Source organism: Marmota monax, unplaced genomic scaffold (assembly GCF_021218885.2).
Source record: "Marmota monax isolate L192 unplaced genomic scaffold, Marmota_monax_Labrador192_F-V1.1 WCK01_AAM20220418_F8-fsc00005, whole genome shotgun sequence".
NCBI classification, from domain to species: Eukaryota; Metazoa; Chordata; class Mammalia; order Rodentia; family Sciuridae; genus Marmota; species Marmota monax.
This window is the reverse complement of record NW_026692254.1, coordinates 13723098-13746571: the sequence shown is the minus strand read 5'-3', so window position 1 is coordinate 13746571 and position 23474 is coordinate 13723098. Positions and strand designations below refer to the sequence as shown.

Sequence of the window (23474 nt, the reverse complement as noted above, 5' to 3'; positions counted from 1 at the left end):
ATTCTCATCTGCAGTTTCCCACGAATGAGAATAGACATGCTGTGAGGTGGCAGGGGGAGGAGGGGATGCTCAGCTCCCCTCAGAGCCTGTGTGAGCCTAATGAGAGAGTTGGTGTTGCCAGGTTGCCCTGGTTCTACAAGTAGCAGGAGGATTCCTCACAGTGGAAGATCCATTTTTGCTCCCCAAGCTGCAGAGGACTGAGGACACAGGCACCAGGGAAGCTCACTTTGTTCTTGACTCATAAGCAGTTTGTCTATAAATTGATTTGAAAAGCATCAGAATTTCTTCTTTCTGGATTATCAGATTGACATATCATTTTTAAAGTAACCAGATTTTTAAAGAGTATTGTCTCTGTCAAGCAGTCATTTATGGGGGCTGGGGATGTGGCTCAAGCGGTAGCACGCCCGCCTGGCGTGCGTGCGGCCCGGGTTCGATCCTCAGCACCACATACCAACAAAGATGTTGTGTCCACCGAGAACTAAAAAAATAAATATTAAAAAAAATTCTCTCTCTCTCTCTTAAAAAAAATATTTAAAAAAGCAGTCATTTATTTTCTGTATGAATTAATTCTTCATACCAGATAAATGAAACCAGCTCTTTGATGTTTAAAGGGCAACAGAATGCCACAGGAAGGGAGATTTTTGGAGGGAAAAAGAGAGAGCAGACCTGGAGAGGGGTAGCCCAGTGTGTTTGGCTCCAACAGGTGCTGAGATGCCTCCAGGGTGGGAGAAAGGGGTGCCTGGAAATCGAAGAATGCTAAGGACAAATGTTGCATTTTTCCATGTTATCTTTGGCTAACTCCCACCATAGGGAAACCACTAGACATTTGTTCTGAAGAAAGTGGAACTAAATGACCATCCAAGTTGACAGTCTTCCTAGACAGAAATCCTCTTACATTCTAGGATAACATTCTAATAGGAAAATCTCAAGAAACCTTCCTTTCTGCATCCTCTGGCAGGAGCAAAGCCTTCAGCCATGGTGTCCATGCTGGCTACCAGTAGTGCTGCAGGACCCCACCTTTCCATGAGTTCACCAACCAGAAAGCTCTGCTATGCTTCCATATCTGAAGTTTATATTGGGGCTTCATTAGAGCAGAATCATTAGAGCAGAATCACTGGCCATATGATTGAACTCCATCTCCAGCCCCACTCTGCTCCCTGAAAGTCAGTCAGCTGTAAGTCCCAATCCTGTAATCATATATAGTTGCTCTTTCTGGTGACCAGTCTCCATCCTGATTCTAGGTAGGGACAGGAGGCACTCATTAGCATAACAAAGACACTCTTATCACTCAGGAAATAACGAGGATTTTAGAAGCTTCATGCCAGAAACCTGGAACAAAGTCCACTCAGATGCTTTATTATACCCCGGGAATGTATTCATATAGTTTCATAGGTCAGTCAGTATGACAGGATTTAAGTTTCTTCAACCTTCAACTTTTTCCTTGGAATTGACTTCCATAGTACGAAATGAGGTGCTATTGTGATCTCTTGGTTTTTCTACCTTAATATTACCACTGATTTCCTCTTATGGAAGATGAGAGGGCATTGCTCTTACCCCAGGCTCTCCCTCCCTTTTCCTTTTCTTCCCCAATTCTTCTTCCCATCCTCTGGCTTTGCTTTTGCCAGAGGATGCAGAAAAGAGGGTTTCTTGAGATTTTCCTGTTAATATTATTGTGACTGTGTAAGTGCTATTCATTGCTGAGCCAAGTAGTGTGCTTTTCCTTTCTTGTGCAGATTTTAAGTTTTCTAGAGTATCTTGAATAATCATTGTTAAATACTTTTTCAAAATTAGCCTCGTTTTTAAAAAAATGACCTCATTTTTTCATTTGCTTAGTTTTGTATTTACCTGCTATTATGCTATTATGTGGTCTGTGTGCCCATTATTATGCCTTCTTAAATTCTTTATCTGTTATTATGTCTTCTTAAACTCTTTAAGAAGATTGCAGAAGCCTCCTGCGTGATATTTTTCATAGCTACACACTTTTAAAGTCTGCTGTCTTTCCTGGGTTCCATCCTGAAGCCTCATTGTAGTCAGGCTCCAGTGTGGATGTTTCCTGGGCTTTTGCACAGCTGTTTTCTTCAGGTGACCCTCACAGTTATTGCAGGAGTTCCCTTAACTTTTTCTATTTCTTGGGTCCATTAGTTTTCCAAGAAGGATATGCATTATATTCAGGTAATAGCCAAATAAAAGTAACCTAAACAGAAAGGACATTTATTATTATATCTGATAGGTCTGGAGTGAGGGTGGCTATAGTGGTGTAGGCTTGGTGGTATCTTCATGGACTCAGGTTTTTCCCAGCTATCACCTCTTTGAGCCTTAAGTGTAAGGATTTGGCCTCATAGGATACCTGCAAGGTGACCCTCATGTTGAAGGTGTCCTATTGAAGACAATATCTGTAAGTAAAAAAGAACCATTTTGCCTGCTGAGCCTCTTTTTAAAAGCCTCTTCTTAAAACCTCCTAGCCATCTTACCTTTACATCTCAGGCCAAGGGAATGGAATTACTGTAACTGGCTTCTGCCAAGGATTCACCCTGGTTTCCGTTAATTTTTCATCACTGTGACTAAAATACCTGACAAGTCCAACTTAGAGGAGAAAAGTTTATTTTGGCTCATGGTTTCAGAGGATTCTAGTCCGTGATCAGCTGGCTCCAAGGTAGAAACATCATGGCGACGGCATGGAGGGAAGCTACTCAGATCATGACAGCTGGAAGCAGAGAGAGAAAAGGAGGGTGGGGGCAAAGTGGCCTAGGGAGAAAAGAAACCCTTCCAGGGCAGGCCCCCAGTGACCTGCCTCCTTCAACTAGGTCCCACCTCTTAGTTGTCCATTCAGCTATCACTGGATCAATCCAGGAGTATTCCACTGATAAAGTCAGAGCCTCCAGGATCCAATCTTTGCCTAAAAGCCGCACCACCTTCGAATCTTGCTGTAATGGGGACCATGCTTTCAGCACATGAGATTTGGGGGACATTCCAGTTCCAAACTGTAGCAACCCTGTTGGGGCTGGTACCCTGCCTCCTTCAAAACAGATGATCACTTAGTATCTTAATAAAACTCGGGCTTGTTGTCAAGAAAGAGTGGGAGAGGCTGAGGGCTGGCCATTAACAGTGGCTGTTGTGGCATTAAGGGAGGTACATTGATGTCTGAGAACATCTTTAAGCTACTGGAACTGTCGATAGCATGGTTGGCTTTAGAATTTAGATTGGAAATTGGTTTCTCCTAATATTGTGGCATCACTAATTGTCTTTTTGTTTCCAAGGTTGTCACTAGTTTCAGAGATGTCCCTATCCTCTGCCTTATTTACATGCTTCTGTTCCTCCCTGTCTTTGGAAGTTTGTGGGACCTTCTCTGTACTCTATAGAGAGGTTAAGAAGCAGCTCTTCTTAAATTCATTGTGATGGGCACCTGATTTCTTTCTCTTTTTATCTCCCATTTCTTCCCTCATTGTCCTTTTTCTCTGCTTGATGAGATAATTTCTCAACTTTATCTTTCAAATTTATATTGATTTTACCCACTTCTGCTCCCATATTTTTAGTTTTCAAGAACACTTTGTTTTCAGCTCTCTCCCTCTCTCTTTTTTTTTTTATCAGCAAATCACAAGAGGAATGAAGGAACTGGTGGGTAAAAATTCTGGGAAACTTTTGTTATGCAAGCAGGGGAAAGGGAGGGTGCTCATATGAGATGAATTTCAGCATCCCTGCATGAGTAAGCAGGTTGCCTGATAAAAGAGGAGGTTGAGGGAACCCAGGGGAAGCTTGGGAGGAATGTAGGTTACAAAGGTCATGAACATGAATGTGATGGGTGGGTTAAAACAACACAGACCACATTGGGAGCTCAGTTGAAGGGATTTGTTATTTCTCACATTAATATTCTTAGGGTTTTCAGACTTTTGCATTTATATTATTTTGCATTTTAAATTACATTAGCTTTGTGTTCCTGATCACAAAATTATACATGTTTATCATAGAGTTCTGGAGAATACAAGAAATCACAAAGGAAAACATAAAAGTTGCATGTAATCCCAGCATTCAGTGTTAGCATTTTATATTTTCTGTGCTTTTATCTATGATATCTAAATATATTTGTATAACATATACTTTTAAAAAGAACATTAGAATCATGCCATGTATTTTTGTACTCATATATCTTGAATATTTATATCAAATATTTTTTCAAGATAATTTTTCCTTGGAAATTTTTATTTTAAGTTAATAAATTTTGTTATGCTATTTAGCTTTTCATCACAACAACAAATATCTGACATTAAAAAAAAAACTTAAAAGGAGGAAAGATTTAGTTTGGCTTTATTGCTTCCTACTTGTGGTGAGGCAGAACATCATGGTGGAAGGGTATGACAGATGAAAGCTGTTCATTTTTTGACATCTGGAAAGCAGAGATAGATAGATGGTGTGGGGGATGTGGAATGGACCAAGGGCAAGATATTATCCCCAAGGGCATACCCCCAAGGACTTACTCCCTTCTATAAGGTCTCACCTCCTATAGTTTCCACTATCTCCCAATAGTCCATTCAAATTATGAATCCCTCAATGGATTAATTCATCCATGAGGTCAGAGCCTTCAGATCCAATCACTTCCCAAGTGCCCCACCTCTGAAAACTCCCACATTTGGGGAACAGCTTCACCATGTGAGTTTACACATGGAGGACATTCTAGTTCCAAACCATAATATTTTTAGAACAGATTTAGGTTCACAGCAAAATCAAGCATAAAATACATATACTTTCTGCCCCCATATAGGCACAGACTCCCCCATTACCAGCATTTGCACCAAAGTGGTACAGTTTTACAATGGACAAATCCACATTGACACATCATTATCACCCAAAGTTCATGGCTTACATTAGGTTTTGCTTTGGTGTACATTCTGTGGGTTTGGACAAATGTACAATGGCCAATAGAGTATCATACAGAGTAGTCCACTCTCTGCCCTAAAAATCCTCTGTGCTCTAGCTCCCCCAAACCCTTGCCAGTTTTCACTGTCTCCGTGTTTTTATCTTTTCCAGAATGTCACACAGTTGGAATCATACAACATTTATCCTATCTACATAGACACTTCATTTAGTAATATGCCTTTTTGTGGCTGATAGCTCATTTTTTGATTGCTGAATAATATTCTAAACTGTGGTGAATAAATTGTATTACAATTTGTTTATTCTTTCACTGTTGGAGGATATCTTGGTTGTTTCCAAGTTTGGCAGTTATGAATAAAGTGACTCTAAACATTCATGTCCAGGTTTTGGTGTTCACATGTTTTCAACTCATTAATGTAAATACTAAAGAGTGCAATTGTTGGACCTATGCTAAGGAATATGTTTTGTTTTGAAAGAAACTGCCAAACTATCCTTTAATCAAAGATCATTTTAATAACTACATAGTACTTGATTATAAATTCATACCATATATAGTTTATATGACTAATTTTAAATTTTTTATTCTTCCTTTTTAGTCTTTGTACATATTTCTTATTTTCTTAGAATAAACCCCTAAGATTGTAATTGTTGAGTCAGAGATCTGGTCAATTAAATTGTGGTCAGCATCTCCTGATCATCTTTCCCAAAGGCTAAGCTACTAATTTATGGTTCTTCCAACAGGCATGAGAGTGATGGCTACTTCCCACATTCTTGGTAATGCTGCCTGTTATTGTATTTGTTTTCTAAGGCTGCTGTTACGAAGAACCACAAATGTTATTCTTTTCACAGTTTTGGAAGCCAGAAATCAAGGGTCTAGGGAAGAATCCTTCACTGTCTCTGCTGGTCATTCTTGGAGTTTCTTAGCTCATAGCTGCAGCATGTCAATCTTTGCATCCTTCTTCTTCCCTGTCTATCTCTGTGGGTCCTCTCCTCTTCTTATAAGACACCAGTCATTGGGTTTAGAGTGCATTCTAATCCAGTATGACCTCATCTTAATTACTTGTCCACTCCTTGCGAACTAGTCCACAGGGAACATATTCTAAGGCTCCTTGTGGGTGCCTGACACTGAGGATAGTACCAGATCCTCTGTCTTAATGACTCTGTGGCCATAATTTTAAGCTGTTTGAGATGCAACAGCAAAACTATGAATTTCTTTTTATTCTTTTTTCACAATTTCATGAACAGAAGATTGTTTATTATAGATCTTAGCAACCTCAGTATTCAGTTCTTTTTTCTTTATTGAGAATTTTCACTTAAAGGAAGCACTTTACAGCTTCTTTGGCATATTGAAATTATCAGCATTGCTACTCAGCACTTTGGGGCCATTATTAAGTACAGTAAGGGTTACTTGAACACAAACACCAAGAGCCCATGACAATTGATGTGATAATCTAGATGGTTACTAGTGACTATCAGGTAGATAGCATATATATGGTGGATATGCTGGACAAAGGGATGATTTTCATATCCTGGTAAGATAGAACATGATAGCTCAGGATTTCAATATACTACTCAGAATAGTATTCAGTTTAAGATGATTAGTTTATTTCTAGAATTTTCTATTTAATATTTCCTGATCACTGTTGGCTGCTTGTGTTATGGTTTAGATATGAAGTGTCCCTTCTCTACCACCACCCCAAACTCATGTGTGAGACAATGCAAGAAACTTTAGAGGTGAGATTAGGTTTTAAGAGTCTTGAACTAATCAGTGTTATTAATCCACTGGTTGGGATTAACTGGGTGGTAACCTTAGGCAGGTCGGGTGTGACTAGAAGAGTTGGGTCACGGGGGATATGCCTTTGAGGTTTATATTGTCTCTGGTGAGCAGAACGCTCCCCTGCCCATTTCTGCTTATTTGTTGCTCTGTCCTGAGCTGCTTTCTTCCTCCACACCCTTCCGCCATGATGTTCCACTTTATTTTGGGCCCAGAACAATGGAATTGGCCATCTATGGACTAAGACTTTTGAAACCGTTAGCCCCCAAATAAACTTCTCCTCCTCTAATTATTCTTGTCAGGTCTTTTGGTTATAGTAATGAAAAAGCTGAATAAAACAGCCAGTAACTGAAACTGAAGAAAGCAAAACCACAGGTGAAGGAGAGAGGTTGCTACTCTAATTGTATCTACAAAGACCCTGTGTGCAAATAAGGACATCCTGAGGTTCTAGGTGGACAAGAATTTGAAGGATACTATTCAGCCCACTATAATTATTTTTAAATTTGTTTTCTAATCACATGGGGGAAAGCTTCCCTTTTTTTGTCTCAATTTGCATTTCTGTCATTACTAGAGATGTTGAAATCTTTTGTTGTCATTTGCAAATGTTTCTTGCTTTTTAAAAATTGTTTATAGCCCATACCTATTTTTCATTTGAATGGTTCTTCCTAATTTATGGAATCTGCAGTTTATTTATAGTGAAAAGAGGTAGAAATTTGACTTTGGCTTCCTCTTGCTTCTTGCATGTGACTGATGAGCAACTCCTGTTGGCTTCCTCCTATAACCATATCACATATCTGATCTTTCTCACCACCTTCATGGTCCAAGTCATCTGCCGCCAGAAGTTGCTTTCCCTGCCTCTACTTGGTCTTACTTTACAATACTGCTGAGTAATTCTTTTAATGTGTAAATATGATTCTGACATTTTTCTGCTGATCATCTTCCAGTGGCTTCTGAACATTTAGAACAAAATTCAGAACCCTAATTGTGGCCAGTAGGCCTCCCCTCACCTCCTTTTCTACCACTGTGCCCCTACTTTCCCTCCTTTATCCAAACACATTCACTGATCCAGGACTTCAGGCCCTAAAGCCTGGTTGAGTTCTGCTCTTGTGAAATCAGCTTGTGTTATTTTTAGGCCTCATATCTAGCTCCAAGAGGTCAAAGAATTGATAATGGGGCTGCCCCTGGGCACTTCTATTTCCCAACTCTGTTGCTTGTTTTGTATGAGTATGGTATTTTGTCTTCAGGTTTTCTACTGTAAATACATTTTATTTGGATGTTTAAATTACCGAGCTGTAAAGGAATTTCTCACTGCTTTGATCTACATAGATTGCTGTTTTTCATTGGCAGTTCTGCCTTAATTTCTGAAAAAGGAAGCATAACTATCTTGAAAAACGTGAAGGAAAGTTTTTTGATTTTTAAAAAAATATTTTGACACTTGGAAAAATAGAAAATATATTAAAATATTAAATATTTGCTAGTTTCTTCATGAGTTAAGGTTTTAATTTTGACCTGCTGATTTACCAAGCAACAAGAAGATCTTTCTAGATAAATATTGCATAATATTGTAAGTACATTTGACCATATAGGAAAATTGAATAAATTTGTGGCATGCATGGTTTGTGCCTTTGGAAAATTTTCATCTAAAATTTCATATAGAGCTTGGAAAAAGATGATACGTAGGCTATTTGGAAAACTTTGCTTCATTCAGGCTCCACCTTCTCTGAGCCAAAAGCCACTAAGTAGATAGAGCTGGCAGAAGAGTGAGAAAGGAGCCTGAAGAGGCCTGGCTGGTGTGCTTTGTTTACAGGGGCCAGGCTTGCCTGTAATCACATAGGTCAAAACCTGGCCTGCGAGATGGAAAAGAGAATCTCCTTAAATGTGGTTGACAATTGTTTTTTTCCTTTAGAAGTTCATGGCACATGACAACTGAGATGTTGACTTGCTAAATTGTTGGTTTCTACTTTCTGTAGTTCTTATCTGTTTCCTTTGGGTCAAACTGATCCCTTCAGGGCCAGGTAAATGATACCTTAGTGCAGTTTATTAAGAAAAGGAATTCTGTCCTAACAGAACTCAGAACTCGTCTTTGGCAAAAAAAGAAAAAAAAAAAAAGAGAAAGAAAGAAAGAAAAAATAAAGAATAAGTTCTCATTCCTGATTAGTTATTAAAGATGTTTGTAAATGGGATGAGGACTGAGTGTTGTGACTTAATAGAAAATTTCCTTTTAAAATGCAGCTTGAGGGGCTGGGGCTGTAGCTCAGTGGCAGAGTGCTTGCTTAGCATGTGTGAGGCACTGGGCTTGATCCTCAGCACCACATAAAATAAAGGTATCATGTCATCTACAACTAAAAATTATATTTTAAAAAAATGCAGCGTGAGCTGGGCATGGTGGTGTACATCTGTAAACCCAATGGCTTGGGAGGCTGAGGCAGAAGGATCGCACACAAGTTCAAAGATAGCCTCAGCAACTTAATGAGGCTCTAAGTAACTCAGCTAGACTGTGTCTTAAAATAAAAAAATTAAAAAGGACTGTGGTTATAGCTCAGTGGTTAAGCCCCTCTGGGTTTAACCCCTGGTACCAAAAAAGAAAATAATAATAAAATAAAATACAGCCTGACCATTGACTGAAGTTGACACTGAGTTTATTTTACCTTTAGTTTGCTAATGATTTTTTTCTCCATCAGCACCATAGTTAGAACAGAATACAAACTAATGGCACCAAGTGTACTTGTGTTTTCTCAAGCAGTTGAATCTGTAATGTTCAAATAAGCATCAAAAGAAAAAAATACAGTGAAAAAAATTAATTACATTTCTTTCAGTGGAAAAAAATTAAGAATTTTGTTTCTGCTGGGTGTGGTGGTTCACACCTGTAATCCCAGCAATTTGGGAGGTTGAGGCAGAATTGCAAATTTGAGGCCAGCCTCAGCAACTTACTGAGACCCTGTATCAAATAAAAATATTTTAAAAAGTGGCTCAGTGACTAAGTATTCCTGAGTTTAATCCCAGGTACCTTGCCCCCCCCCCATTAATAATTGTGTTTCTCCATGAACTATTACTGTTTCTCATTTTCTATTTTTTTCACATAATAAAATTTCCAAGATCTCTATGACTCAAATTATAAAAACCAAATGTGACATTGTCACCAATTTCATTTCATATCTGAATTTCCCTCCTACCTTCCAACTCATAGAAATTGAGTTGTTTTCGGGGTTGATGCCATTAATACAGAAATTCATGGCTTATGTTTCAGTATTAAATGTTGTAGTCCTTTTATTTCATCTTACTAAGAAAATGAAATTAACTGTAGATTTATAGACAGATACTAAGTATATGGACAGTATGAAAAGATCTGGATCATGATTGACCACCATGCAAACATATCACCAACTGAGTAGTGTTATTAGAAGTGACACTTGCTCACTGCTGTGGATCATGGCAGAATTCACCAGAGGCTTCTGTGTTCCTTGGAATCTATGGAAAGAGAAAGCCCAAGGGGTGTGGATTGGGACCCCTCCCTTCCACCCTCAGGCGACTGTACTTTTGCAGGATTTTGCTTTGGAGATGTATAATGTGATGTTACATTGCTGACTAGAGTTGACTGAACCAAATTATAATTGTGAAAGCAAGAACAGTCAAACCAAATAACAACTGTGTTTTGAGAAACATTTACAAGAAACCGAGTACACATTGTGATCCTCAGGATATGGTGCCTGCGTCTCAGGATGTGGTGCATAGAGGAGACACAGACAATATCATTGTCTTCAAAAATAATAAACCACCATCATTCAGTGTCAGACAAGTGCTCCCTGAACATGCTGTCCTTTTCTACAGTCTTTTCACAGCTATGACAGTTCTCATGGGTTTTCCTCCCAAGAAGGCAACTCTGCCACCTCCTGTAAGCAGTCCTCCTAGATCCCACCCATGTGATGACTCACACCCTTTCCCCCTGACTTCTAAGTCTTCTGCACATTCCTGTGGCCCTTGTTCGACCCTGTACCATACAGAAATATTTCTCTCTCCCACTCCATCCCCACTCCAGGAGGCTGGATTGCACCTCTTCCACATGCTTGTATTTCTGGACCTAATAGACTAAGAGCTGGGCACACAGCAGACAATTCACAGAGTTTATGATTTCTACTTGAGCGTTACTGGAGGGCCCACTGTGCCAGGCATTGGGCTGTGTGCCTTATATACATTCAACACCCAGCTAGTTCTCAGAGCCAGAAATTAGGTCATGTGCAGGTTACACAGCTAGTAAGTTGCTCAGGCCAGAAAACCTGGGCTCTTCCTTGACTCTTCCCTTGTGCTCAGCCAGTTTCTAGTCCACTCAGCGTCGGGCACACTGTAGTGTAGACCCAATTTGTGACTGCTTCTTATCCCCTACGTGGTATACCCTTATCTAATTTGTCATCATCTTGACCTGGTTTGTTGCAGTAGCTTCTTAGGAGAATCTGTGTTCACAGTCCTTTCCTAACACACACTTCAGAGAGTTGAAAGGACCCTGTCAAAAGGTTAGCTGTGCTGTCATTCCTGTGCTTGGAACTGCCAGGCCTCCCATCCCACTCAAGTTGGATTTTTTTACTGATTGTATTTTATTAGAATGGAAGCTCCATAAGAACTGGGATTTTTGTCTTCTCATTGCTGTATCCTCGGTACCAACAAGTGTCTGGCACAGAGTAGTTAAAACATATTTCTTGAATAAATGAATCAACTTATCCAATTTTCTGTTATCAGATAATGATTTGGTGTTTTTTTGTTTTGTATTGTTTTTTAATGGAGGTTGGTGGATCTTTGTATGATTTTTCCTTAGGGATGAATACCTTGATTAGGAGGAAAAAATAAAACTGATATCCTCATTGTGATTATTGAACTTCGAATGCAGAGTGGCTTTAAACCTTACAGCAAAACTGTGGCGGTGTAGACATGGCTGTTTCCATTTTACTCAAGAAAAGGTTGAGGACTTCCACAGATTGCCTGCAGTCATACAGATGGTAAGGCCTGGACCCTGTGTCAGGAAGCCTCCAGCCCCCTGGGCCTCTCTCGTTGTTGCCTGTGTCAGGAGCTGCCCTCATGGTGGCAGGGTGAGGAACACTGACAAAAGTTCCCAGAGACAACATCGAGGAAACAAAGGAACTTAAATTAGAGAATAACTGGTCATTCTGATTGGAGGGAGAATGGTGACTTTTCTTAATAATTGAGAATGGAAAAAAGAGAATGACCTTAAATTGCGAGAGGAAAGGGATAATTTAAGTACAAGACATAAAATAAGGATTTGGGACTTTGCTGTCATATGTAATTAAAAATAGAAGAGAGAGTCAGGTCCTTATGCACATGGCTGAGTGCTTTAGCCAGTGGTTGGGAAGATTATGGCTTTGGGGACGCCTTTCTTCAAGACTCACTTTCATGAAACATTGGCTTTGTTTTTTCAGAGCTACTAATTGAAAGTATGAATACATAGAGGCGTATTCAGATGATCATTATAGTACCAATAATGCACCACGTTCCCTTCACAGAGACCAATCCTAAAATTGATCTCGTCCTTACTTCATCTTTTTGTACTTCATTTCAGCCAACTATTCCAGCTAAAACCCTACCGATGAGCCAAAAATTCATTACATTTTAATTTCATTATCTATGATCTATAATCTACCCGTTTTCATATATTTAATGAACATATCAATCCATTGTTTTCTCACTCCAAAGTGAATTTGAGATGGGAATAATTCTTCCAATTAAGATTATATTTAGCATTAGGTAACAAAATGCTGTATTTTTTTTTATCTAATAGGTTTTATCTAAAACGTTCTGAAATATAACTATGAAATATAACTGTGGATTAAAGTTAAATTGTTGCTTTCAAAAAATATCTGAAAGGGGCTGGAGTTGTAACTCAGTGGCAGAGCGCTTACCTAGCACATGTGAGGCACTAGGTTCGATCCTTGGCACCACATAATGAATAAATAAATGAAATAGAGATATTGTATCCATCTATAACTTAAAATATTTTTTAAAAAGCATTTGAAGGAGTTCTATATAAATGTTTTATATTGCTATGGCTTGAATGTTTATGTCCCCCAAATTCACATCTTGACCCCCAAAGTGATAGTATTAGAAGGTAGTGTCTTTTGGGAGGTAACTGGGGCATACAGGCAGAGCCCTCATGGATGAGATTAGTGCCATTATAAAAGAGGCCCCAGAGAGCTTTCTTACCTCCTTTGCCATGTAAGCACAGAACAAGAGGCATCATCTGTGAGAAAGTTGGCCCTTACCAGATACCAAATCTGCCAGGACCTTGATCTTGGACTTCTCCACCTCCAGAACTATAAGAGATAAATTTCTGTTGTTTATTAACTACCTAGTCTGTGGTATTTTGTTATACAGTCTGAATGGACTAAGAAATTAGTAACAGAAGTGAAGTCACTGCTATATGCCCCATGTGTCACATAACAAGGGGATATATCTGAGAAATGTGTGCTTAGGCAACATTGTACAAACATTACAGAGTGCACTTACACAATCTTAGATGGTAGGTCAATTATTTGAAATGGCTTCCTGATGCAATCAAGAGACACAGTAAACACAAGATGTAGGAGGCTGCTTCTGTACAGTTTTCCAGTAAACTTTTTATATCAATAGAATAAGAGTACATTCTAAAATAGGCAAAAGTATGGCATAGTAAATACATAAACCAGTAGCACCATGGTTTCTTATCAGGAACTGTGTACTATATATAATTATATGTTTATACTTACATGTGACTGACAGCACTGTAGGTTTGTTGCCAGAATCACCACAAACTCTTGAGTAAAGCCTTGTTATGATATTACAACAGCTGCAACATCACTAGGCAATAGGGATTTTTCAGCTGCATTATAATCCTGTGGTCCATCATAGACTGAAACATCATTACTTGGCACATAACTGTACCTAAAATGGTAGAAACTACTTTGGAGTTGGGCAATGGGTAGAGGTCAAAAGACGTTTTGAGGTGCAAATTAGAAAAGGCCCACATTGCTGTTAATGTATGTAAAGGTCGAGGATGGTGAGGGCTTAAAAAGGGAAGAAAAGAAAATCTCTGTCTTAGAGAATACCCACGTGGTCAAGATCAGGATGAAATCTGGACTACTGAGGTCTCATAGGAGAAAGAAGAACATGTTTTTGGAAACCAGAGAAAAGGTGATTTTTATTATAAAGTGGCAAAGAACTTGGCTGAATTATGTTTGTTGTGGTGTTTTGTTTGTGAGCAATGATAGATTCAGCAAAGCAAATTTCTCAGCAAAGTATTGAAGGTGCAGCTTGACTTCTCTTAAATGTGTATAGTAAAATGTGAGAAGAGAGCAATGATTTAAAGATAGAATTTTTAATTCAAAGGGAAGTAGACTTTAAATATTTGGAAAATTCTCAGTATGTTTGTATTGAGAAGCATGTTCAGGCGAGAACACCAGGAGTTCTTGGTGGTACTTCCTCAAGGCTCTGCTCCCCACATTCCAGGGCAGGTCTTTTGGCAATCCCAGTTCAACCTCAGTAGGCCCACATGTGGTACTAGCCACCCCTCCAGAGGTCAGAGTGGTAAACCTTGGCGGCATTCAGTCAGTGCCATCTCTACAGGCCTAAGGAGTACACGGGCTTCAGGAATGCTGCCCCCTCTGCCTAGATTTCTGTGGATGAAGCAGCCAGGAGCTTGGGTCGGGGACCTTGGCAAAGAGAGGCTGCCACAAAGGCAGGCCACTACAGAGTCCCTACTAGGGTTTCCCTGTCACCTGAGACCAGTAGAGCCACAGTGTGTGATTCTAGCCTGGGAGAGCTGCAGGCACCAACTACCATAGCTGGGCCTTGGGCTGTGCTTGGCAGAGCCGTGGGGCTTGGCTGCCCAGAGCTCATCCAGGTTAGGTATCTTGATATAGCTGCCTAAACAGACTAAGACAGTCATGTTCACATTTTTTTATGCATATACTTTTACAAAATTTGAATATTTTCTAATAATTGCCTCTCAGGTATATGTAATGGTACACATCCTGCAATGCATCTCCCTTAAGTGACTTCATTTCTCTTTATTTGTCCCCAGACACATAGTTAATGAAATCACCAGTAAAAATAAGATATCATAAATGGATTTTTTTTCTCCTTTTTTGCAAATATCTTTTTATATATATAGTTAGTTAGTTAGTTGTTGAAGGGCCTTTATTTTACTTGCTTATTTATATGTGGTTCTGAGAATCGAACCCAGTGCCTCACATATATGAGGCAAGCACTCAACCAGTAAGCTACAACTCCAGTCCCAGCAAATATCTTCCTGTTACATAAATGTTCACTCAAAGTATCTGATTAAAACAAGAATATGGATGGGGCAGCAAAGGGCGGACTTGATCACTGGTCAGCACCTTCTTCTACCAGGGAACAAGTAAGTGTAAACCTGTGGCTGTGGCAGCTTTGGTTTTTACAGTACATGCTACAAGATGGGAAGAATATAAACATGATATATTGTTCAGATAATTCTTTTTATTCAGTGTTTCATATTTTACCTTTTTTCTGTCAAGAAAAGATGATGACCCCAGAGAATCTAAGTCAAGAGTTTCTGATTTTAGGACTGGGGATATAGATCAGTGGTAGAAAGCTTGCCAACCATGTGCAAGGCCCTAGGTTTTATTCCTAGCAAAACACACACACACACACACACACACACACACATACACACACACAGAATAAAAGAATTCAGAATTTGAGTCGAGGGGACTACATAAATCTGGTTACTCCTTCTGGAGGTTTTCCTAAAATGACACCAGACATTGTATTCTAGGCTTTTCCTACCTGTTGACATTTAGTCCTGTCAATCTGGAAGGCCAACTGCAGGCCAGAGAGGATTTGGGGCGTGGTGGGTGGAGGAAGTGGGATTTGAACTCTGGGATTCTCGTGTGCACAGTGCCACAAGAAGCACCTTGGGAAACAGTATGCCTTTAGGATGATGCTCGTCTTGACCAATGCATCTGATGTGGAGGAGAGCTTTGACTGGGTACTGAGGCTCCCTCATTCCCCTTCGTACCTCTGTGCAGGATACACCTTGAACTGGGCTTTCAAGTGAGGCTTCAGTGGAGATCTCTAGAACAAGGAGACATTTCCCTGACAGGGCTGCTACTTGTTATTAGCTTTTGTATTCCTCTGTGGATTTGACTTTCTAGGGATTCTGTTCTTTTGACAGTAGATGAGGGAATAGTGATACAGGATTATCTTTCCTCCTATAGCAACTTTATACAGATTTACTGTCATACCAGCCCCTCCAAGAAGGACTAAGGAGTGCTTAATCATTTTCCAACACATTTTGTATTGAACATACTATACATATATTATTCCTTTCACAACTGAACATTTGTCTAACAGTCTGCCCTAGAATTTTGTTAGGGATCGATGCCATATTTGCCAAGTTTGTAGTTTCCAGAATCTTATTCTTTGCTCTTTTCTGAAAACTGAGAAAACATTCCCTGGCTTCCATTTCCTGACAGCTGTCCATTTTTCTTCCTTAGAAAACCACTCTAACAATGGTGCCATTGCAGTGGGAGAAATTCGTGAGGGCCTTGTAGTTGTTTTGAAGGCCCTTGCCATCTCCAGCCTTGTTTAAAGATCATACTTATTGCAAGAAGAATTAAGCAAAGTACTGAAGCACCTCTGCTTCTGTTCCCTTCTGATGGCCTTTCTCTCTTTATTTCTCTCTTGAATTCAAGTGGCTTATGACAGTCATTTTATTTTAAATCTCATTTTCCTGGCAGTGAGACCTGTTCCTCCCCACCCCAGCCCAGTTTTGTTGGACTTTTACCTTTGACATGGTAGACTCAGGGTGGATGGTCACTCTGGCCTTCTGTGGACCTTTTGTTCTGCTGAAGAGGGCATGACACTGAGGGTCCAAACTGGATCTGAGAGAGAAGAAAGGAGAGATGGTTACACTGGCAGGAAAGAGAATGTTTGAGCAGGAAAAAGTAGGTATCTAATGGAAGAGATTAAAATTGTTTTGCTGTGTGGTACATGGGAAAAAGTACCAAATCAGTAACCGTTTTTCCATGAAATCTTAGGGACAACTGTGACTGGGAATGCCTTGTAGCACCGGATCTCTTCTGGGAGGATGGGATGAAGAAGTGCCATCTCTAAGTGAGAGAGAGGGCCGTGGAGAGGCTGGGGCCTGCCTTGCCAACCACTTCTGTTTCCTGTGGGTGTGGCTGTATAGTAGAGCCCAGTTTACTTCTTTCTCTGGCTGTGGAAGTGACTAAATGGTAGGCAGTAATGTCCAAGAGGGGATACCATCCTTCCAAAGAACTGCTGTTATTATTGGTGTTTAAAAACATTCAGCTCATTTCCTTTTTTAGTTTAGAAAACTTGTTTTTCCCTTAATGGTTCTAATTATTTTTGTGTAAAATAAGACTGATCATTGGATTCACTTTAATTGATTGAATTTTCCTTAAACATTTTAAACTACATTTATAGGTTTAATGTATTTTATTTTTAAGCATTTAAGATGTCTGGGAGGCAAGCTTATAATCATAATAGGAAAAAAATGTCTCAAACCAAATCTATTGAACTTACAGTAATCAACTGAACTTGAACATAGCAGTATTATTTACAAACAATAAATTTCCAATACATCATTTAACTTACTGATGACTAAACCATTATAACAGATTCTCTGCATTATTACAAACACTTTAAATGACAGTAACCCAAAGATGTCTTGTACGTGATACAAGCAATATGCATATGTGCTATGGGTTTGGTTTACTTTGAGGCCTGTCCTCTTTATCTTCCCAGGCTTGGTTACCTAACTAAAGAGATTTGCCACCTCTGTTCTTGGGGAGCTGGAGTTTGGCCTCTGGGCATTTTAAGAGTAAAGCATCAGATTAGATCCAGTCCACATCCTGCCTCCTCTCTGGCTTTTGTGCATGTCTATTGTACTCCCAGAGCTTTTTGCCCCACTCCACAGTCCTGCTGACCACATGCCATTGCATCCTGCATTCCTCTCATACTTCTGTCAGAGTGTGAGGCCACGTGCTGTTGTCATTCTAATGACCAGAGTGAAAAGCCCTGAAAGTTCCCCTGGGTTCTGTGGACACTGTCAGGGAATTATGTAGAGAGAAAATGCAGTGTTAGGGTGTATGTGGAAGGTAGAAACGTTGAAGTGCTTTTATCCAGAATATCTGTGCTGTGCTTTCCCAGCTTAGGAAACTACATTATTATATTTGCATTTAAAATAGTGCCCTGCAATGTTTAAAATATGAGACTTTTTTAATATACACTTAATTCATAACTGTTTCTCTTATGACTTTATTTTGTTGAAAAAGATATTAAGATGCTCTGGGAATTATAATATTACACTATAAAATGAGTGTTAATACTATATTATTGATTTTGGGTCTTAGGCCCTATTAAAAAAAAAACAAATTGAAAGCATTAAACAGTGGTGTATACATATGTTTGTGTATGTATATATGGGGGCGGAAACATATGTATATCCAGTCACATATATATTTCTGTATATGCCAGATGTGGTGAAACAAGCCTATAATTCCAGCAACTTGGGAGGGTGAGGCAGGAGAAACACAAATTCAAGTTTAGCTTCAGCAACTTAAGAGAGATCAAGTCTCAAAATAAAAACAACTGGGAGTGTAGCTTAGTCGTAGAGGCCCCATGGGTTTAATCCCCAGTATAAAAAAAAATTAAAAATTACAAGTGTTTTTAAGCATTATTACACACTTTTTAAAACTTTATTTAAAAATTCTACATAGTTTACGTAAATGTTCTTTAATGCACTTTAGATTACTTTTCAAACTCTGATAAACACGTTTGTGCAGAGTATTTATTATATGTGATTATTTCCACAAGTGGAATCAGTGGGTCCTTGATACAGATATATTTAAGGGTCCAGTTACATATATTGCCAAGTTGTCTTACCAAAAGTTTGTCTTAGTTTACTGAGCTATTTACTAGAGCTGTTTACTAGAAAGCTATTTGCTCTTGGATTAACATTTTTACTACAAATATTTTTTTCCAGTTCAATATTCGCCCATAAATTTATTTTTATAATCAAAATAAAAATAGTAGTTTATAATTTCTAGATGAATTTGTGACTTGTCTTAATAAAAATTTTATTCAAGTCTTAAATTCATGTAGAATTTATTTCAGTATAAGTGCTTGGGTGAGACAGCTCTGATTTAAAAAGAAAAATAATCAGAATTGCTACTTAGTTGACACCATCCTCTTTATTTGATTGATTTGTGGTATTTTCTTATAATGTATACGTTTTATTTCTGGGTTATCTACTCTGACCCATCCTTCTGCTTGTCTTTCTACCTGTGCCATATTGCTTAAAAGATGTAAAATCTTTAGTACTCTTCTGCAAAATTTTTTTTGTTGTCGTTATTGCCTGTTTGCTTTTTCAGATGAACTTTGAAAATTTTATGTTGAATCTGCAAATTATTTTGAGGAAAAAATGTCCTTTTAAAATTTCGTAGTCTTTACAACCAAACACATGGCATGGTCTATGCATCTACTCATATCTTGTTTTTTTATAGTTATCACAAGATTTTTAAAATTTTTCAGTTTTCTTTCAATAGGTCACACAGACTACTGCCTTGTGAGCACAAGGCAAAGTTATTTTTTCTTATTATACTTATTTTTAAAATCTTTTTTAGTTGTAGTTGGACACAATACCTTTATTTTATTTATTTATTTTTATGTGGTGCTGAGGATCGAACCCAGGGTCTTGCACATGCTAGGCGAGCACTCTACCGCTGAGCCACAACCCCAGCCCTTATTATGGTTATTTTTAGTTGCTTTATAGTTTGTGTTTTTAATCTATTTTTTCTCAGCATGTTTCTAGATTGGTGAGACTTGGTATTTAGAATTTGCGTATCTTGAATTCACTACTTTTAGTCAAATATAATGGTTTTCCCATGATTTCTAGAAACATATCATTCAGAAAGAAAATATTTTTTGTCATCCTTTTTAAAATTATCTTGTTTTTTGTCTCATGTTTTTTTAACATTGACCTGAATCCTGAAAAAAACTTTTAAAGAATTTTTTAAAACTTAAAATTATAAAAGAAAAATTTAACAACTAGTAGTGATAATGGCATGGTATGCTTTTAAAGGAAATACTAAGGACTGTGGACATAGCTTACTGGTACAGCACTTGCCTAGCAAGTGCAGGATTCTGGGTCCAATCCCCAGCACCATAAATGAATAAACAAAACAAAACAAAGGAAATACTAAGTTTTGCAGACGGTTCTATAGCACCATAAACAACATGTTTAGCATGACATGATTTTCCTGTGCTGCAGATGTTTACATTTATTTATGGTATTTTTAAATTGGCCCCTTCTCCAGTTTGGTTCTGTTAACTCAAGAACAGGCACAGCCTGGATTACACATGATGAGGGGTTTTCAAATCCAGTGGAACTTTACGCCTGTTTCCAAGTCTTGAGAACCTCTGAGTGTTTATTCTCTTTTCCCTTCTCTTCTCACACCCCCTTCCTCTTTTTTTTTTTTTTTTCAATCTTCAAGCTGTGGCTTATAGGTCTTAGCCTGCAGTAGCTTATAAGTACCACAGCTGGGGCCATATGATGCCATTTTTATTAGTATAAGGCAAAGTTCTTTTTAAAAAATAGGTAAAACATCATGTGTTTTCATAATCTGAATTTATTCTATTCAAAGAATGGTTCTTCATTGAAATAGTGGTTTTCCTAGTTTGCCTAAAATGCTTCTTTTTTAAAATATTCTTGGATGCCAACATCAAAGGTTGACAATTCTAGGTCAGTTCTCTTTCCTTTCTCCTGCTTCCTTTTTAAACTTACTGAACCATGGCAGAAAAGAAAAGCTGATTGTTGATCAGTTTGTTTGTTTCTTAAAGCTTACAAACACTGAGCAGTTATCTGACAGCTGTACTGGCCTGGAGGAATTTTACCCGTGGTGCACAGGAAAGGGACACAGGGCCAGGGAAAATAACTTCACAGCCTGAGGCCCCTCCCACAGCCCTCTGAAGTGCTGCTTTGGGTTTCCCCTTCCTGTCTCAGATGCTATCTCAGCCAGTCCCCTTACCAGGGAAGCTTTGTAGTGGAGGAACACCGGCTTGCGCACAGGGTATCTAGGCTCTAGCCTAGAAGCTGCCTCTCACTTTCTGACCTCAGGAAGGCTGCCAATCTCCTCTGAGCCTTGGTTCCCATGTGGGAAAGGAGAGCCTGTAAAGTGTTGGTGAGTGTGGGGATTCTCTCACAAGTGGTGGGAAGAAGATAAGATCCAGGTAGACAGCAGAACTGAACAGGGAGGGTAGGGGTGAGGAAAAGCAGAGTTGGAGATGCCATGCCTAGAACGAGGACCCTGTTTTCTTTTACCTCTCCTTTTCCATTCATGTTGAACACTTGTGCACAAAGTAGTACCTTTCAAGCTGCAGCCTGCACCATTTTCACTGGGTAGTGAATGAGAGTAGTAAGGTGTGCTTTCTCTGCTGCCCATGGCTGCTACAAGCCCAGCCCTCCTACCAGAAGTGGCCTCTCCTCTGTGAAATCTGTATTCATCATCTGAACCTGAACCTGAGGTGAGGACTGCTACTTACAACTCTCTGACCCCTTCAGTTAACTGGTTAACTCTTGTGGTGTTCATTGCAGGCAACTGTAATTGTACCTCCTGGTACACACCTTTTCTTTGCTCAGTTGCACACTTAGCCCCCACCTTCTGATGCATAATAGTGAAGGCTTATGCAGTACAAGCCATTCAAGACAGATTTGTGGGATAAAAGAAAGAATGAGAAAGGTCTAAGATATTATTATACGATAGTTATCGAACTTAAAATGTCCATTCTGTCCCTGGGGTATATTCAGTAGTAGAGCATGCATAAGGCCTTGGGTTCAATCCTCAGCACCCACTAAATTAATAAATAAATAATGTTCATTCTGCTTTTCTGCAATTTAGTATTTAGCAAATGTTTTATTACAGAGAAGTAGTGTGGTATTTGATCATTGGATTAAGTTTACCCGTATCTGCCATTCTGATCTTGGACAAACTGGGTTAGAATTTCTGCATATGAAAATGGAAGAGAAAGGATAACAAGGGTTTTCAAAATTTAGTTAACACAAGAATGAAATAAGTGCCTATTAAAACTATAGGTGTCTAGGCTCTGCCTTCTAAGATTCACTGGGCCTGAAGGAAGAGGCAGAGCTGGGGGGGGGAGCCTGTAAGTTAATGCACCCCCATACCTCCTGCTGATCCTCAGACAGGTGGTCCAGGGAGCATCTGCTGAGAACCTTTGAAGAAGATAATGTCTAAGGCTTCTCCAGTTTTCTTTTATAAGGATACTTTATAACATCAGAGACATCTGTTTGTATAGTTATTTTCTTTCAAAAGATGTTTAGGCCAGCTCAGTGGCACATTTCTGTAAGTCTAGTGGCCTGGGAGGCTGAGGCAAGTGGATTGCAAGTTCAAGGGCAGCTTCAACAATTTAGCAAGGCCTTAAGCAACTCAGTGAGACCCTATCTGTACATAAAATATAAAAAAGGGCTGGGGGTGTGGCTCAGGGGTTAAGCACACCTGGGTTCAATCCCTGATACAAAAAAAAAAAAAGAAAGAAAAAAGTTTAGTCCCTGCTTACCATTGTGAGTTCATTGCGGCAAGTACAAATTAGTGTGTGCTACATAAAATAGTAGAAAAAGGTGTGTTTTCAAATTATTAATATGTATTATTATTATTATTATTATTAGTGCTGAGATGGAACCCAGGGCCTCCAGCAGTCTAGGCAAGTGCTCTACCACTGGGCCATATCCCCAGCCCAAATTCTCTTAAAGGAGAAAAAAGTTACTAGGATTCCCTTGTTTTAGTAGGTATACTTAGTAGAAACATTTAATTTAGTAAATCCCAAATTAAACTTCCTTGGCAATAGTTGTTTAATAGTACAGTGTTTAGCTGAAAACCTTTTTCTAAGAATGTTTACCTTTGAAGAGTTACATATTTATCATACCTATTCACTTTATTAATAGCACCATAGAATGGATCATCCCCTTCAAATACATGTCAAGCTCTATGTATGATTTGTCCATTCCTTTATGAACTTAAGCTGTAAATGTGTTATTAATAAAATATATCCACAGATTCTAAAAGATTTATAAAAATGTTATCATTCATTGACATGGAATTCTTTTATGACTAGAGGGTCTTCTCCTTCCCCTTCTCCATCTCCTCCTCGTCCTGCCCCACCTTGCTCTTCCTTTATCTTTTTCTTCACTAAAAATAAGTCCCATTCTCACAGTTAAAGCCAGAAATGAAAAAGGAAACACTTCAACACCTCTTTTTCTTCTTTGCCATTCGGTCCTTCCATTCGGAGGCCTTTAATATAATAAATGATCCCAGGGAGAAAAGGAAAAAGGAATACACACCGTTTCACTACTTAAAGTGTGTGTGTGTGTGTGTGTGTAAGTAGTGGGGTGATGGTTGCTGCAAGAAATGTATGAGGTTATATTAATTTATCTTATAATTTTATGACCTAGTCACAATACGAAGTTAAAAAATTTCATCTCGGATTGAAGAGTAAATATAGGTTACTCAAGCAAGTATGAACAACTCAATGAGAAAAGAACACATTGTTCCCTGAATTTCCTGAGCATTCTGCGTGGTGCAGTCATCAAATTGTCTCTAAAGATCCTCAGTTGCAAGCTTCCCATGCCAGCAGGAAATGGACCCAGCCTTGCATTTAAATCCCAAGGCAAGCCTAGAGTTTGGAAGAAATCTTCTTACTTTGGTAGATCCCAAATTAAATTTCCTTGGCAATAGTTGGAAGAAGCAGACAGATTTTCATTAGGCTTCAGGTT

At 38.9% G+C, this 23474-nt stretch overlaps 1 protein-coding gene across 11 annotated transcripts in view; it reads left to right on the top strand.

The window, feature by feature from the left end:
* The window catches only part of Tjp1 (tight junction protein 1), a 227924-nt gene that overhangs the window by 61454 nt on the left and 142996 nt on the right, over positions 1-23474 (top strand). The window contains exon 1 of one of the 11 annotated variants that reach the window (XM_058576754.1): positions 20714-20868. The exons of the other annotated variants lie outside the window; for them this stretch is intronic. Coding sequence (XP_058432737.1) covers positions 20839-20868 — 30 coding nt within the window. The 5' untranslated portion in view covers positions 20714-20838. Of the gene's footprint in view, positions 1-20713; positions 20869-23474 lie in introns of those variants that run through there. 11 annotated transcript variants of the gene reach the window in all.